The sequence below is a fragment of the Gymnoscopelus microlampas genome (genome assembly GCF_963454915.1).
Source record: "Gymnoscopelus microlampas genome assembly, chromosome: 2".
Classification (NCBI taxonomy): domain Eukaryota; kingdom Metazoa; phylum Chordata; class Actinopteri; order Myctophiformes; family Myctophidae; genus Gymnoscopelus; species Gymnoscopelus microlampas.
Window position 1 is genome coordinate 53,406,027 of NC_139939.1, and position 15,528 is coordinate 53,421,554.

The 15,528-nt window shown below is 42.2% G+C and overlaps 1 protein-coding gene across 2 annotated transcripts; it reads right to left on the reverse strand.

The window, feature by feature from the left end:
• Positions 1-218: 218 nt before the first annotated feature.
• Positions 219-14,120, reverse strand: LOC311065523 (malate dehydrogenase, cytoplasmic-like). 2 transcript variants are annotated; one of them, XM_084085905.1, is made up of 9 exons: positions 13,840-14,120; positions 7,641-7,739; positions 6,861-6,957; positions 5,011-5,186; positions 3,305-3,427; positions 2,921-3,097; positions 2,360-2,473; positions 1,456-1,545; positions 219-660 (listed from the first exon to the last, which is right to left on the reverse strand). In XM_084085905.1, the coding sequence occupies exons 1-9, from the start codon at positions 13,894-13,896 to the stop codon at positions 538-540; spliced, it is 1,056 nt and encodes a 351-aa protein (XP_083942031.1). In that variant the 5' UTR covers positions 13,897-14,120; the 3' UTR covers positions 219-537. The 2 variants fall into 2 exon arrangements, with proteins under 2 accessions (XP_083942031.1, XP_083942032.1); XM_084085906.1 differs by lacking the exon at positions 13,840-14,120 and adding an exon at positions 8,415-8,541.
• Between the last annotated feature and the right edge of the window lie 1,408 nt (positions 14,121-15,528).

The window sequence follows — 15,528 nt, forward strand, 5'->3', positions numbered from 1 at the left end:
GCAGTTTTTATTAGCTTCAATTTCCCATCGATGATGTAAGTAGGTTTCTGTGGTAAGTGGGTTTCTGAACTGTCCACAGCCCTCCTCTGAGACAGACCAAGTAGACAAAAAAAAAAAAAAGTACCCATATTATCATGAGCATTAGTGTTGAAAAAGGTTGAAAATGGGTGAAGTCGTCCTTTAATGAGACCATTTAATAACCAGTAAACATCGATCAGTCAGGTTCATCAGTCATCTTGTTTTATTGTTGAATGACATGTTCCCTTACAGTTTCTGGACAGATATTGTGCATTATAAACTACCAACACGGACAACCTCTCAGTGGCTTCCAGACAGAAGGCCAGATTGTGGTCATTACGCAGGTTCTCCTAAAACCCGAAGAGGTGGCCGACTGAAACAGACACACATTTACACACAGAGAGAGGTGACTCGCAGAACACCAGTGGAACGTTAAGATTGGAGGGCTCATTGTCACAGCCGCGAGCTGGGAGCATTTGAGGGATCTAAGTGCTGCTGAGGGTCAGAGGGAGATGGGAGTCACTGGGACAGGAAGGCCATTGCGGTGTCTCTCTCCTCCACCAGTTCAGCTGCTGTGGCGTCCATCTTGGCCCGAGAGAAGTCGTTGATGGCTAGTCCATCGACAATTTTCCAGGTCTTGTTCTGCAGATGAGAGGAATCATTAGGTCTATGATGCAACTCGCTACTAAGAGACTTTTTGCAATGTTATCCGCTTCCTCTGTATAAAGCGGTGAGTTTTGTCTCTTGTCCATGTACTGCTATGTCAGATTTTTACTTGCGCTCACAATAGAATTATAAGATTCACATTAAATATAGGGAAAGTTCCTTGGCTTCCATTAAATATCACCAAAATGCCTTGTACGAACCTCGAACTAGACTTGGTTATCGTATACATTTGAGTTATTTCCAATTACTGCTACTATTGTTCATTGTTCCTTTACCCCCCATTTTGTCTTCTATGGACCGAAACCTAAGCCTTTTACTCTTGTATAAGGGACGTAATCAAATATTGAATCTTAAAGTGATTCTGAACTCAGCAAACAGGCTATGCTACTCCCCCTGCAAGGATTAGGCATTTATTTTCTGTGAAACTTGAGTAAGGCACTAACTTATCAAGGGTTGGGACTTCCCTTCAGTGCATATCTCAATGGGATGAGCATGATAACGCTGCACTAGGGGTCTCCCTTTATCAGCGGTTTGATTCCCATTGATGGCACTGGCACCAAAAATACAGGGATGTCATGAATGACCGTTCTCTGGACAAAAGCATCCACCCAGTTATACAGAATATGCTTCTTGCTCAGTGGTTGAATGGATTTACTACAAAAATGCTCTACATCCAAAATTCATGAGCAGTTTTAATTACAGCAAAATGCTATGAACAAGAGAAACACATTTGCTGTGAATGGCTTGGCAACATCTGATCAGATAACTCACTTTGATCTCGATAGGGAATGAATAGATGAGGTCCTCTGGGATTCCATACTTGTTTCCACCAGCAAACACACCCATGGAGATGAACTCGCTCTGTTGAGAGACAAAAATGTACAGTCACTCACTATGCAACCAGGCTTCCTACATAATCAACACCTACAGTAACAGCTCCCCAAGAACAGGTTGGCATCTTGCATGGCCGCCTACAGTGTGTGAATGAGATTTTATTTTGTTGCAGAAATTCTGTAATATTTCTCGTTTCTGTGACAAAAAAAATGTAGTTTTGTAACCATAAAACATGTTCTGGATTATCGTACAGATGATCACCACGATGAACTGAGGTGGCATTTAGAGAGTTAAAGGCCCAGCATTTTTGGATCACAAGTAAATATCTCTTTTTTAACCTTTCCTACAATTTCTAGATTAAAAGAAAGAAAATGTCCCCAAAAACATACATAGTGAAAACTAATTTCTCTTCTGGGTCTCTTGCTGAAAAGGTTTGGGAAACCCTGATCTAGATCCATCACTGGCTGTCTCAAACCCTGATCTATATCCATCACTGGCCGTCTGAAACCCTGATCTAATTTATATCCATCACTGGCTGTCTCAAATTGAAAACATGCTGCCTAAGGTTAGTAAGGCATTAAGGTCAGTCCTATTCAGAATACTATGAAGAGTGCCTTCATTTGGCCCCTTTCTCACTTTAAACTGGAAGCTATAGTAAATGACTAAATACTTTTTCAGTATGGACAAAGGTGAGCATATTAAAAGTAATGTAGTAAAAAGAGATGAGAAGCAAAAACGTTGCGTTTGCTGGATAGTGGCTAGTCAGATTTTGAGACACAGCCACTGTCAGATTCAGAAAGCCAAAGTCACGTCCTACAATCTTCTCCATGTGTAGACTGACCTCTTTGGTCCCAAACCAGATATCTCTCATGTGATCGCAGATGGCCTTGGCGGCAGACATGGCGCTGGAAAGCTTCCTGGCCTTGATGACAGCTGCACCACGTAGCTGAACCGTCTGGACAGGAGGGAGAGAGAGGACAAAAGGGAACGTTTAGAAAAAGAACAAAGGGGTAGCTTTATAGTTTAAAACTAGCCAACAGATCTCAATGTTGAAATATTTTTTTTTTTTGAGCCCAAAGAAACCCATCTTCTTTTATCCCCCATCTGAACTTTATTATCTTATTCCTTTTGCCATGAATGTGTTTTCCCTTGCTAGACTCCCATTGGAAATGAGGATTTATTCTTAAGTGACCTGCCAGGCAAAATAATGCATCTATATTTCTATCAAATTGGGACAACCTTCAAAGTCATAATATATCAATCCAGATCAGAACCAGATCCCAGCAACTCAGTGTAGGGGCTACTGGATGGCACTTTAGATCCAAATGCCCTCCTGTGAGTTGTATGAACATAATAAAACATTATTGTAATGATGAAGAGTAAAATTAAAAATTCCACTGACTGAGATGAAGTCTCCTTTGAGCCAGGCATCGTCTTTGACGGCGTCGAAGGCAGCCTTTTCGCTGCCCCCCACGTTGACCTTGGCGTGGTGGACGTCGGGGTACTGGGTGGAGGAGTGGTTGCCCCAGATGATGACGTTCTTCACATGGTTGGCAGCCACACCGCAACGCATCGCCACCTACAGATAAAGGTCAGGAATTGCACTGGAGTTATGCTACAGTTGAGGCTCGTATATCAGCCATATGTGCACTCGTCATACATGTGCACGGTGAAATCCACAGCATTAATTTAAGTCTAAAAATAGTAAATACATTACAAAAATGGTACATTTTTGACATTGGAGTTAAATGAACTCTGAATTTGACTGTGTGTTTGGTAGTCTAACCTGGGATGAAGCCCGGTTGTGGTCCAGGCGAGTGAGGCAGGAGAAGTTCTCCTTGGGGATGGAGGGAGCGGACTTGGAGGCGATCAGACAGTTGGTGTTGGCCGGGTTTCCCACAACCAAGACCTGGTAAGCAGATGGAGGAAAGTAGGTAAGTAAGGACAAGCTTTTCTACTTTTTCTAGCTTTGTTTGAACCGTAACGTAAGAACATCTCTTATTTTAATTGTAGTTTTCCTTCCTCCTAGTGTTTTCCTTCCTCCTAGTGTCTGTTGTATCAAAAAACAAAGAGCACCTGTTCAACTATTCAAGTGAACAAGCACTTAATCCGTGATAAGCTGCACCTAGCTCTCAGTTTGTGACAGACCCACTAACCAAGTAGCTTATACCGTGTGGTTGCAGCTAAACCTGGAGAAGAAAATGTCATGCTCTGCATTTAGCTTTCACACACCTTGAACACATTGAAAGTCATCTTACTTTGCTTGTATAATAGTGTATGCTATTGTTGAGGAACACAACACCACAGCAATTACTGCACAATCATAAATTAATGTTCTGGGGTTTAGACACCAATAAATATCAAGGCTAAATACCAATAAACAACTATTCTCCTGTTGCCTTCCAGTTTGTCATTATTTAACAGGATTGATGCTACCTCCCCAGGCTCATTGTGATGCGATTTCTAAACGAATCTGTCTCAAGAAGAACAGTACATTTTGATCAGTAATGCACATCCCTGGTTACAATTACATGAGGGATTTAAAGGAGGACTTAGGAAAACATGGGTACACAGGGCAGCAAATATTGCTGCTTGCCCATTAATGACCTTCACACAAATGGAAATATACAAAGCTAAAACATGAGTTTGACCAAAACAGAACCTTTACTTTACAGACCAGCCCGTTCCACATTCTCCACACATTCCTGGCATGTGAACGGTATGACCCTGGTCACTGGGGAGGTGAAGGTTATTTCATCATAATGAAGCTAGGGTGCAACAAGGACACACTGTAGGACAGGGGCCCTCATGACGCTGTGCAGACCTTTCTGTTGTGTACTCATTGCATACAGAATTACACACAGAGAAACTTTGATCCTTTAGCTTACTGCATACAACATTACGCAAAGGAAAATTTGATCCCTTAGCTTTGGAATCATGCCAGGCTTTTAGCTGTGGAAATATGTGGAGCTGTTCCAACACTAGGTGCTAGGCTGTGGGTGGAACGGAACTAAATGATACCTTACAAAATGAACCGAGTTAAATAGGGTTTCCTTTGTCTATGGAGAAGGAATACGTTGTGCAAGCAGTTTCATTTCCTACATCTTCAGGCTAGCTTAGGTCTGGTCTAATTTAGACAAAAATAACCCTTTGTTTGTGTCTTAACTTTGTGTTTGTTAAACAATCAACTTTTATTTTGTTTTTAAAGAAGGCTGTTTTCTGCGTTTAATTCATCGTAGTTGACTTTCTATTCACTGCATAACCTCTGTTAGCACTTCACTTTTAATGAAAAGAACACTACAAACTAAATTGATTATTGTTAATAATATCATATTCTCAAACACCCAGGAGCACAACCAGGGTGTTCCACAAATAATGTTCCCCTTTTGCTATTCTCTCCTACCTCTATAATCTTTATTAGCAGGCTCTTATTTGCAGGACTGCCCAGGCAGTGCAACGGTTGGACCCCGAATATTAAACACTCAAGTTCACCTTGACGGTCTTCTTGGCGTATTTTTCCAGGGCGGCTCCCTGGGTTTTGAAGATGGCCACGTTGGCTTTCAACAGGTCCTTCCTCTCCATTCCCTCCTTCCTGGGCATGGAGCCCACCAAGATGGCGGCATCCAGGTCCTTGAAGCCCACCTCTACCTCAGAGGTGGGGATCACCTCTGTGGGGCATTAGGGAGGGAATCATTAACTTGGGATTACTTTAATAGGAATGGTTTGATTTCCGTTGCTCTGCAGCGGATGTTAATTATCTACCGGTACTAGCAATCTCTTGTTATTAGGTTAGAATTAAATTGCTTTATTGCTACTTCAAAAAGCATTAAAAACTGCTTGATACACAAGTAGCATGTGTGATCAAAGAGATCAATTAAGATCCTAATATAAGTTGGAAGAATTTCAGTGTAAGAAAATATACAGCAGATTTAACCCATTAAAACCAGGAAAGCGTCCGTGTCATTTTAGCTAGCACTATACATATAGATAGCACATTGGTTGGCTATTCAAAAATAGCAGATATACAAGCTCATAGCACGTCACTTCGTGCCGCGCTATGACCTTGTAGATCTGCCATTTTTGAAAATTCGTGACAATATGTGCAAATCTTTGAATATACATATTTTCAAAGCAAACATTTTAAACTAAAATCTTTGCTTCCGGGGGTGCCTGGAACATAATATTTTGAGATGGGGGTCGGCAGCCAAATACATATAATGTTGGGGTCCTTGAAATTAAAAAGTTTGAGAACCACTGATAAAGCAACATAAGTTTTTCAGAAAACTGTTAGGATTTAGTAAACATTTGTAGAATCTGCCTCAGGTTATCATGGGTTAAAAAATAAATGAATACATTCTTTGAAATCTCTCCCAGGGGACTGCTTGTGTTGATAAGTAGAGTAGGGTCTCTAGTCATTTGTGATGGACACTGGTGTTATCTGATTGGACTCCAGTCTGGGTTCACTGGTGCAGGAGACGCCCCGAATGCCCACTCCCCCCATTGTAGTCCCACCACTAACACCATTGGCTGGAGTTTCCCCCATGAGGCCTTGAGAACCGGCCAATAGCAGGACCTGCAGCTGACACTCCTTCCTACTTTTGCAGCAAGAGGCTGCATCTTTTATGTGCTAGAAAAGAAAACCTACATATTTGCACTAATGTTCATGTCTGCACACACAACCCTATACACTTCATTATTTCCAAGCATACATCCTCCACGTGTGTGTGTGTGTGTGTGTGTGTGTGTGTGTGTGTGTGTGTGTGTGTGTGTGTCGATACACAGAAAGAACGTGGGAACGCACAGAGCTTAGACTACACTGTGTCCAAAGCATCCAAAACTTTTACCAGATGGGGAGGGAGGAGGATGGATGGGGTGGGGGATGGTGCATTGCAGATAACCATGCCAGAAGAGTACATACCAGAGCCATGCAGAATATGATATGGTAGCATCATGTTTAGGGCTGCTGCAACCATCGATCATTTTCTTAGTGATTATTGTATTGATTACTTGTTCGAATAATCAAGCATGTTTAACGGCCTAACACTTGACAACAGTGTCGTTCAGCAATAGTGTAAATAGCTGAGCTATAGTGTAAAAAGCAGATCTACAATCTCACAACGCGTGCCGCGTTGTGAGATTGTAGATCTGCTATTTACACTGAGAAATATTTTGTATTTAAAAAAAAAAACGTTGCCTATAATGACGCACCCAAAATAGGGATTGTTATGAATCTATTATTTTCTTTATAATCAATTAGTTCGATTTACTGTTGTGCCCCTACACATGGTTCACCATGTGTTCTCAGCCAATGACTCAGCAGAATATTAGTGTGCATAGCTTGCCTCTCAGGAGTGGGAGGGCACAGTCCTGCAGCTCCATAACAACCCCATCCAGAACCGGCACCATGGGCGGGATATCCAGCAGGACCAAGATGATAGGCTGTGGACAAGACCATACAGATGCAAACATCATTTCAGAACCACTTTATATGCCCATACGAAGGTAATGATGAACAGTTGAAACTTGGTGTAGTGTCATTTTGAAGCAGCATCATAAAGGCCTAAATACACTTGCATAGTGCTTAACATTCATTTGCAAGGGAACAGTGAATATATATATTAATTAAGGCGGTGTCCCCATGTAAAAAGAACACACATGTATTATTCACACATTATGTAACATACTGTAGTAGGCTACCCAGCTGTTTAATCTACTGTATGAACCACAGCTGGTTTAAAAGGAATAAGAATGCTGCTGCTTGTTGTGTATATTTACAGTGGTTCTCAACCAGTGGTCCGGGGACCACCAGTGGTCCTTGAGGGGTTTCCAGGGGGTCCCCAGCCAAATTAAGTTAGGAACCAAATTGACCCTTATATGTCTGTAACTCTGAGAGGTACAGTACACTCTCAGAGTTAAAAGAACACTAATGATGATGATACAGTGTAGATTGGGACCCCCAATAAATCAAAATGGTTGGGTCCCTGGCATATCTTTGCAAATGGTGGTCCCTGGGCTAATATGTGTCAATGTGGGGGTCCTTGACGTGAAAAAGGTTGAAAACCACTGGTGTATAATAATCCTCTGGTTGGACATTATATTAAAAGGTACTTTGTAATTCTTACCTGCTCATGTCCGAACACATCTCCCTTGGCGATGCTGTACAGAAGGGAGTATGCGATCTGTCCAGCTGCACCGGTCACCAGAACACGGATAGGTTCGGCCTATAGAACCACAAAAAAGACAGAAAACAGTAATGCCATGTTGACCTACATAGATGGATCATGGAGGAAACAAAGCGGGGAGCCAGTAACTGCATCCGAACGCACGTGTAACACGTATTTCACCTAATCATTCATCTTAATTGATCGATAAATTGATAATTGATAAATCCAATTAGCGTTTGTGTTGCAGGCCTGTCGCACAGCACGTGTTACCTATAATGAATTAATTAATAATCCAGCCATAGCCCCACAATTAGGCCGCAGAAATCTAATGGCATCGCCCGCCGTTTGTACAAAGTGTCCTTCCCACTTTGTTTTATTCATCACCTTCATTCACCATCTCCATCTTTAACTGCGCTAATAAATAAGGTTTAACGATAATAAAATGTCCCCTCTGGGCAAAATGACGCATCCACTTGCTTCACAGCTTCCAAAATGCCTTCAGCAAACTTTTAAAAATCATCATTAAAAATGTGGGATTAACAACAATGATGTGTCGATCATCGCCCTCCATTCAATGTCAACTTCTGGCCGCTTTCTTTATAACATCCATATGCACTACATTCAGGTTCACTGTCAAGAACATTCGTGCTCTAATCGGCATCATCATCTTCATCCACACACATACACACATTCTTCTATGTCAGCCATTAAACATATTAGCATCCATCTTACCATTTCGTTAGCGGGTGATGAGGATGTAGTGCCTGTTATTATGACTGTAAAGGACTGCTCTGTGTTCTCCCTCTCTGGACTAGACAGACTGGGGTCACCTCTGTTGGATTGTCATACGGTAGGTGACCGGCTGATCTCTGATGCTTGGGATTTGTAGTCTTGCTTTTTTCAAGGACGCGGGCCGTTTTAACCGCTTTTATCGCTCCGACTCGACGCAAGAGAACTCAATCCCCCATGGAAGACTGCTTCCTTGTTCCTATTAAACCACGCCCCCCCCGCCGCCTCTCCATATATGGCAGACACACTTCTGAAAAGGAGAAGTAGCGAAAGCTCCTCTGGTTTCATTGAGAAATGTAACCTAAGCTTTCCTGGCATCTAGTGGTTGACACCGGAACTGCACAGCCTTGTCTTGGAAGTTGCAGCCAAGGCCATGAAGCACTACCTGGATTCTGCAAGTCTGGACAAAGCCAGTGGTGTAAAGTAAGTAACTAAGTACATTTGCTCAAGTGCTGTTCTTAAGTACAATATTGAGGTGTTTTGACTCTACTGGAGTGTTTGCAATTTCAATGATTTCACTCCACTACAAGTATTTGAAAACTTTAGTTACTAGTTGCTTTGTACATTTTGATTATTATTACAAAATATACTTCAGCCCTATGTATACTTAGGCTTAGGCTATTTGAAAATATAGCCAATCTACCAGCTCACGACACGTTGCTTCTGCTATTTTCAAAGCATTTTTATAGATTTGGAAACTTGTGAAATTCTGCATAATAATGCAGAATGTCCCATAATCTCCCATCTCACAATTAGTCTTAATTTTTCCCTTTTATCCACAGCCAGGTGCTGCTTTATTCTGCAGCGTTTGACACAGACTTGATTGCCATGTTGGAGGGAGTGACCCCTCACCCCCATCTTCTTCAACAGACTTGTTGCGACATAGCCTCTACTTCCCACTTCTACTGGAAATATGAGGGTCTTCCAGCTGTTCTGGGAAGCTGCTGCCAGGTCAGAATATTTAAAAATGTTTCATACACGTGTTCAACCCCTTCTTCCCATGGTAGTCAGCTCCCCGACATATGCCAGCTTTGCTGCTTTAGACCACAGGACCATGTCTGGTCAGAGTGTTGTAGCCACTATTTCTGGGGGAAATACCAGCTTTTTGTCGAGGTCCACTTCCATTCTACCATCTCGAGCAGACTGTCTGCAGAATGCTTGCATCCTTTGATCCACGGTTCAAGCTCCTTCCTGAAGCTAGAGACTAGAATAATGATTATGTTGATATAATTGATTATACTTGTTTCAGGCAGCATTGTAATTAATATGTTTTTACCTCAAATATATTATGAATAAATCTTGTGTGTACAGCACGAAAAAATATGTGTGACTTAAAATAAAGCACAAATTGTGCTTTATTTTAAGTAATATAACTGTTGAGAAAATGGCACATTTTTCTTATATCTTATTACCCTTAGTCATAGTGCAGGGGTTTTCAACTGGTTTTGCTTATTGGCTTTTTACCTGACAGACCTAGGCCTATTTGAGGGGGTGCTCCTTCCATTCCGACATCTCACCACTCCGACTAGTGGCTTCCGCGTGCGGTTAAGGTTAGGGTTAGGGTTAGGTATAGGGTTAGTCAACGTCGGAAAGGCGACATGTCGGAAAGGAGAAATGCACCCCTATTTGAGTGCCTAATGGATTGTGTATTTTCATTGATTGTGCGTTTTTGCCTTGCTTGATGAAGGCCTGTGGTTGTTGGATACAACTCAGAAGGGCGTGGCTCTGGCACGGGTTGCCTTTTGTTGTGACACATTATGCATTTACAGCAGAGAGGCAGCATTTCATTTTGTAACACTGTCTGGCACAGCGTGGCACTGTGCTTATTGTATCTTGGTGATTAGCAGACTGCAGTGGTAACCTACTGTGCAACTTTTAAAATAAGATTTCGTTATTTTACAGTTATGGCCTTTATGTTGCGGCACGTCCGCAAGAATGCGCAAGTTAAGGTGATCTATTATTACAATTGGCTTGTTGTTCGCCACTTCCTGTTTATCCGCATTCTTTTTATGAGCTTCGTTCTAGCAGACTACGTGTCCAATTTCCCCAAAAGAATGCGCCAAAAAATCCATCATGCCTGTAGCCATTGCATAGTCTACTTTAAATTGTTCAGCATACATTTGTATTCTCTTTTTGGCCCATATTTGACGCACACTAAATGATGCAACATTTCTACAACATTACACAACATCTTGAAACGGAAGGGATATTATACATCGTGTTAGCTCTAACTGGTAACAATGTTAGCTCTGGCTGCTAACACAGCTCAGTTATATACTGTGTGTGTTCGCTGGCGAACGTCTGGCGCGACGACAATATATGTGTGTGTGTGTGGGTCACTTCATCGCGAGTGGAACAAAATATTCACGTGCGCGGCCAGTCAGACAGTGTGTGTGTGTGTGTGTGTGTGTGTGTGTGTGTGTGTGTGTGTGTGTGTGTGTGTGTGTGTGTGAGAGACAGTGTGACAGTGTGACACTGACTCTTTGAGTCTCCTATCGGAGACTACGCCGGTCATAAAGTTATTGGCTTTCATTATTTAAATTCTTTATTAAGAATGCGACAAAAACAAAAACATCTCTGTGAATTCAAGACTTCATAAGGTGTGTAATTGATAGAAAATAGGTATTTTTGGGGGCGAACTACTCCTTTAAGTAAAGGTCTACACACTGATCTGAAGGATCTCTATACCTTTGTTTATCCACCACCGGCAGAGAATAGCCTGGATATGCACACGTTGCACACATTCAGCTGCCCATAGAGAAACTGGCTTCAATGGCTTATCCATGGACAAAACGTCACAGTTTGCGGTGGGTTTTGAACCACTGATCAGCGATCACACCACTGATTCAACAGAAATGAAGAAACTGCAGGCCTAATATATGACAGATAACATCAAGGTAAGAGGTGGGGAGGTCACACTAGGCCAAGTTCATATCTACTGTACTAGTTAATGTTTCCAAACACTGCAGAGTAGCCTATACAGGGGTTGACACTAAGGTCTCAGAGGCAAGACCTGTTCCTTCCCAACGGGCAAGTACAGGTACACCTTTGGGCAACCTTTGGGCAATGTTCTACTTGCCCAAAGGTCATGCCCACTTGCCCGAAAAGTACATTTTCCATTATAAAATGATAGGTGAAATTTGCGCTTGTAGAACGAATTCATGTGAAATCCAATCGATAGCTGCAGAGTGGCAACAGTCACTTTAAAAAAACAGAATAAGTGCAACTGCTAGTTGTAAAAAGGTAGCATTGTTCTTCATATATACCCTATAACATTTATGATGACAGAATGCACTTGCCTGTCGGGCAATTTACTTGCCACGGCAGTCGGGCAACTGTTAGTGTCAACCCCTGCTATATATAACACTGGTTCTCAACCTTTTTAATTAAAATATGCATGTATAGGCCTCGTCTGGCCTTTGGCCATGGTCAACACCATTTCATGAGTTTCATTGTTGTTGTTTTTTGTTTTTGTTTTTATCTCTGGGACCACGATCTAAAATGTAAAATCCTCATTGTCCTCATGTCACTCGACGTGTACAAATAGAATCAAATGGTTTCATTGGCTTCCATTTGTGAACTCTGAGTCCATTTTGGTTCCCAAGTAGGCCTATACCAATCATTTGGCTTGGGAGGGTGTCCCCGGACCCTTTAGCCATGCACTGGAACCCCAGCATCCTATATCATGGGGGAACATTGGCCAAAAATAGCAGATCTACAAGCTTTGCATTGTTGTGGCCTTGTAGATCGGCTATCCTATAGAAGTCTACAGAGCCAACTCCAATTAAGAGTAGGGTTTGTGGTTGAGAATCAGTAATCATTTGATGACATGACGTGGGTTATGTTATCTGTCCCAGTATAGGCTCCATAACATCCAACGACCGTATCATCATACTCTTATACAGCTATAATAATTATATGGAAATTCATCAAATCTATATCTGGTTCTTGGGAACTGGGGCGGTGCGCGTCGCATTATGTAATGTAGTGGGGGCTTAATTAATCTGAATTCATAGGCTCTTCCAGAAAGATCAGATCTACAAGCTAATGCTCGCTCTACCAGTGTTGGGCAGTAAAAAGTTACTTTTAATATATTACTGTAATATTATTATTTTACCCAGTAACGACTCCTAACGAGTAGAGTATGGTATTACTCTGCCAAAACAGTAATATTATACCATATTACTATGTAAAAAATAGTACATATTACATTACTCATCTTTAGTTCGCTGCCTTTAGAAAACATTTCATTTAAAAGGTCAAGAGAGATTGCTGCTTTATTTTATAGCCTTTTTGGCAGATTGGTGACTATTATTATTATTCCAAAAAAATGGATTCAGTTCTAAAAGGAGCTGACTAAACAGATTGTGTTGTTGTGCCTCTCTTTTTTCTTTCTTTTTTTTGCGGGTAAGTAATATTTAATATAATATGTAATAAAATATATTACTCTCCTGAGTAATATTACCGAACACTGCACCTAGCTGGTATGTGTTCTTTTTGGCAAGCAACACCGTCCTACGGAATCTAGAGGCTGCTTTGCAGTGAAGGAGCTGTCCTTGGTACTTATAGTACTGCTGCTGTGCAATGAACACCCTCGCCACGGCCACGGTCAAAGACACTCCATGAATTAATGATGACAGGGGTCACAGACAGTGACTTTACTCAGGTGGACGCATGCATGCGGGGGGGAGGGGGGGGGGGGGGGGATGCGGGGCCCGTAACATTTTTTATGCTTGAAAACCTACGGCTACACATACGGACCTTATTATAGGCGTACACCAGTGGTGTAAGAAGTACTCACATGTTTTACTTAAGTAAAAGTAGCAATACTGCAATGTAGTCCAGTTTTCAAAATGTACTTGAGTAAAAGTACAAAGGTATCGGCATCAAAATATACCTAAAGTACCAAAAGTAAAAGTACTCATTGTGCAGAATGTCCAGTTTCACAAGTTCAACATGTATGCTTGTAGATCTGCTTCAAATGGCTGAAATATATATACACAGTAAAGGGCTGAAGTGGTTAATGTATGTTCTGTAATAATAATCAAAACCTACAAAGCAACTAGTAACTAAAGTTTGTATATACAGTAATGGTAGTGGAGAAAAAGTATAACATTTTCCTCTGAGATGTAGTGGGGTAGAAGTCAAACATATTTAAAACTGCAAATACTTAAGAAAGTAAAAATACCTCAAAATTGTACTCAAGTACAGTACTTGAGTACATGTACTTACTTTACACCACTACGTGATACACCCACTGGGTCGTCATGACACAAGTGCACCATCTGCTCATCACCGTAACATTACGCATTCAGTTTAGTTTGCATGCCTCTCTCAGTGTGTATGTAGTCAAGCAGAAGCCTCTTACCTCCGAGGACACCGTCCGCTGCACCACCATGTACATCGCTGTGAGCAACGTCAGCATCTTGTCCACCGCCCCGATTTGTCCTTAAATAACTCCAATAAATGAGAAAATGTCCAACCGGCGGCGGCAGGAGTTTCTTGGGATGATCGGACACAGACAGGTAGAGAGAGGGACAGCAGAGTGGAAAGCCTGGTGAAGCGAGCTTAGGGACAGACAGAGAGAGAGAGAGAGAGAGAGAGAGAGAGAGAGAGAGAGAGGTGCGTCAGTGGCAGAGTAGAGCCACAGCAGGACAGAAAGAAAAGCTACCGCTTTGCAGTTACAATTGCATCCTCTCTCTCTACCTACAGTATCACTCTCTCACCAGTCAGTCACACTCACACTCACCCCCTCCACTCTCTCTCTCTCTCTCTCTCTCTCTGCAGCCTGCCTGCAGTCTAGTCTGTTAATAAGCTTTAGAGGACACAAATAGATTAGGCTGTGCTGTAATCTTTCGCTGCATGTATGATGATCCCAGCCCCAGGTACACATTAATAGTCTCTCTTGTAGTTATTGAGGGAAAGGTAAGGGAACAGGAGATTCTCGATGACATCACCAGAAGTGAGAGCTGCAGTGTAGCTGGTGTGTGTGGGACTAGACTAGGGTGAAATAAGGACATGATGATTTTACTGGCTGCAGCCCAGGATGGTGCAACACTATTGCCTTACATCAGAATCAGACTCACTTCTGGCAGGAATTCAAGTAGCACCAAAGAAAAGGACTGCATTTTGATCACATTGGTGCAGAAATATATCAGCAACATATAGCACAGGGACAATAAATAAAATAAACAGTAGTCTATAGAAGGCTACATGCAGAGGTCTGTCACTATGCACTGAGGCAGCAAGGTGTGGTGGCAGCTCTAGCCAAGAAAAATGAAATGTGCAGTTTTGTATTAGTGCACGATTAAATAGAACATCATTGGAGCTATAACTATAAGCTTTGTGTTTGATTGCAATAACCCAAAATGCAAGTGTAGCAGAGTAGCTCATAGTAGCTCAGCCTGAAGCCCAAAAGCCAGGCCAAGGGGGCATTCCTTCCCTCTCACAAGTCGTCTGTCTGGGCATAACGGCAGAGTGCTTCAGGGGTGGTAGCGGCCGCCTGGGTACTGAAAGGTCCCTAGTTCGATTCCCGGCTCCTCCTGCTTTGTGTCAGAGTATCCTTGAGCAAGACACTAAACCCCTAACTGCTCCCGCATCATTGGTGGAGCCTTCCTCTGCCGTCGGTGTGTGAGTTGTTAAGTGCTTTGGATTGGCTTTGGATGTTCCCGCTACTCCAGTGACAGTGCAGATACTAGTGCTGTTGCTGCTCTTACCACCATTATTATTACTCTCCGCAGGAGAGTATTGTTTTCACTTTCTAAATATGACACACCGATTGGTCAAGCCTCACATGACACGTGACAATACGGTGAAATACTGTATAAATACATGGCGTCACTTTGACAGTGTCTTTGCCACTGTCAAAGTGAGGTAAGACAGGAACCATCACGAAATGGCTGCATGTCTGATACATAATTGGCAGATAGGACAGACAGGACACTTATATAGACAGGAGGGATATGACACTTACACAGACGGATAGGACACTTACAGTACACAGACAGGACGGATAGGACACTTATACAGACAGGACGGATAGGACACTTATACAGAC